This window comes from Alligator sinensis, unplaced genomic scaffold (genome assembly GCF_000455745.1).
Source record: "Alligator sinensis unplaced genomic scaffold, ASM45574v1 scaffold100_1, whole genome shotgun sequence".
In the NCBI taxonomy this organism is placed as follows: domain Eukaryota; kingdom Metazoa; phylum Chordata; order Crocodylia; family Alligatoridae; genus Alligator; species Alligator sinensis.
Window position 1 is genome coordinate 227094 of NW_005842193.1, and position 2764 is coordinate 229857.

The window sequence follows — 2764 nt, forward strand, 5'->3', positions numbered from 1 at the left end:
CCTCTCTGATGCAGGTGCTGTGATGCCTACTGTGACCTCTGACTTGGAGGATGGACAAGAAGACCACCTGAACCCCCGTCTCCCTAAGCCTGGCCCCCAGAGCCCTGTAGTCACCCATGACATGGTCAGGACTACTCCTAGCCGTGTCATTGGTTCCCACATGGATGAGGACCATGGGATAGTAGTCTGAGGGCCGGATCAGGTCAGGAATCCTTGTCGTGACATCCCGGATCTTGGCCCCTGCCAGGCAACACACCTCACGCGCCATGGGATCTGGGCAGCAGATGTTTCCCTCTGCTCCTCTCAGTAGGGAGTCGCCCACTACGATGACCCATCTCCTCTTCCTCTGGTAGCTTGTCTGGCCCTCAGCTTGCTCGGGGATGGATCGGGGTACCTCCTGTTCTGCTTCCTCCACCAAACTCTCCTCCAGTGCAGCCAGGGCTTCGTATCTGTTCCCCAACTGCACCAGTGGATCCATATCTGTGGTGAGCGGCTTGGCCCAGGAGGTGACGGTCGTCCATCCTTCCATATCAGCTTTGGGGCTTCTACAGTCTGCTCCTCTGCCTGGTGTCTGGCTCTGCAGAGAAAGGAAGTACCCATCAATCTCCTCCTCAGTTGCCTTGATCCCCCCCAGCCTGCTCACCTCTGCCTGGAGTACCGCTACCTGCCCCTCCAGTGCCTCAACCCTGGCACATGTGGGACAGACGGGGGGACCCCTGGCCTCCCCCCGGACCCTGGGCTTCTGGGAACCCGCCAGGCAACCCCTGCATGCAGGGTGCCCAGGTGCCACTGCCCTGGCCCAAGGCTCCATCTGGGTGGAGGCCTCAGAGGCTCCCTGGGAGGTGGGAAGCATCGGGGCAGGGTCCCTGGCTGCTCTCCGGGTTACCACCCTCATCAAGCTCCCCACACGTTCTCTCCCCTGGAGAGTCACTGGGCCTCCCCTGCTCTCCGCCCTGCGCTAACGCCGGCGCAAACGCTGGCGCACTCCCACAGAGCGCGCCTGTTTGCACGGTCTGTTAGCGCACGACTCGGGAGCGCAGCTCCCAGCCTTCTCAGTTAAGAGGCTCTGGGGGACCTCCCCTCTGGATCCTCTTCAGCTGCTCTGGCCTCTGCCCCTCTCACCTTTCTTGCTGCAATAAATGCAAAGTGTATTAACAAAGGCATTAAGCACAATTCTGTTGATATGATATTCAGACTGACCTGGTGTCATTATTGACTCCAAGATGAACATGGGCCGACAATGCGAGGTCATGGTTGGCAGGGCTAACAGGACCTTGTCGTGCATCCACAGGTGCATCTCGAGTAGAGCCAGGGAGGTGATCCTCCCCCTCTATGCGACGCTGGTCAGGCCGCAGCTGGAGTATTGTGTCCAGTTCTGTGCGCCCCATTTCAGGAGGGATGTGGACAACATGGAGAGGGTCCAGAGGAGGGCCACCCGCATGATCCGGGGACAACAGGGCAGACCCTACAGTGAGAGACTGCGGGACCTGAACCTATTCAGCCTCCACAAGAGAAGGCTGAGGGGGGACCTGGTGACCGTCTATAAACTCACTAGGGGGAACCAGAAGGGTTTGGGGGAGACGCTGTTTCCCCTAGCCCCCGCTGGCATAACAAGGAGTAATGGGCACAAGTTGATGGAGAGGCGGGACAGAATGGACATCCGAAAAAACTACTTCACAGTTAGGGCGGCTAGGAGCTGGAACCAACTTCCAAGGGAGGTGGTGCTGGCCCCTACCCTGGGGATCTTTAAGAAGAGGCTGGATACCTACCTGGCTGGACTCATTTGAGTCCCGTTTTTTGTTTAGGGTTCTTTTGTTGTTCTCCCGCCCTGGCGGGGGGTCGGGCTAGAAGATCTATTAGGTCCCTTCCGACCCTAAAACTATGAAACTATGAAACTATGAAACTATAACTTACATTTTATCAAGATTTGTGGATCAACAATGTACTTCTATGTAAAATAGGACTAGTTACACCTAAATGCTGTCTGGGTATAGGCCCAGTAAGCATGAATAAGTGAAAGAGAAAACAGAGAAGGAAGAAACAGTTTAAAATAAATTAAAATGATGTGAATTGTATTATATAGTGAAAAATAAGATTATTACTAATATTTTAATAGATTCTAAAGTAGAGCAAGAAGGGAGGAGTAGACAGGACAGGAGTGGGTGGAGATGCAGGAGTGTGGGATATAAAATAAGAGTTAGGGTGCTCCAGGATGAGGGATTACTGTTTAGGAGTAAAGGAGGAAAATGAAGACAAAAGTCTTGAAAATAAAGGGAAGAAGAGGAGACAAAGGAACAAGAAAAGTGTCAGGTAAGGAGAAAGGGATGAAAAGTACAGGAGATGATAGGGAGGTACAGAGCATGACAAAGAGATTAGCAGGAACATAGCTGTGAGGAACCTCATAAGTAAGGATGGGCCACTTGAGACCTGCATGAAAAGAGGGAGGTTTAATACTGTACAGACTGCTGAGGAGGGGTGGTAACATGTATGAGGAGAAGCAGGGTAAAATTATCTTAAGTGCTGTAAGGTACATAAACTGAAGGAGGAAGTAACAGAAACTCAAGTGAGACGGCTCAGAAATGTGACAGAGAAAAACAGGGCAATATGCCATGAGCCTGTATGTGAACAAAGAAAGGACTTAGAGAAACCCCTAGGGTTGTGAGCTAACCTCTTGTCCCCAGTCTAATGTGAACATAAATGCGACCATGGATTCCAGCCCCCATGTCATTCCCATGCCATCAGCCTTCTTGGAAGTTTTTCTTTC

At 52.4% G+C, this 2764-nt stretch overlaps 1 protein-coding gene across 1 annotated transcript in view; it reads right to left on the minus strand.

The window, feature by feature from the left end:
- The window catches only part of DLD (dihydrolipoamide dehydrogenase), a 57167-nt gene extending 56638 nt beyond the window's left edge, over positions 1-529 (minus strand). The window contains exon 1 of the mRNA XM_025207376.1: positions 44-529. Within this exon, the coding sequence (XP_025063161.1) occupies positions 44-529 (486 nt within the window). The remainder of the gene's footprint in view (positions 1-43) is intronic.
- Positions 530-2764: the final 2235 nt, after the last annotated feature.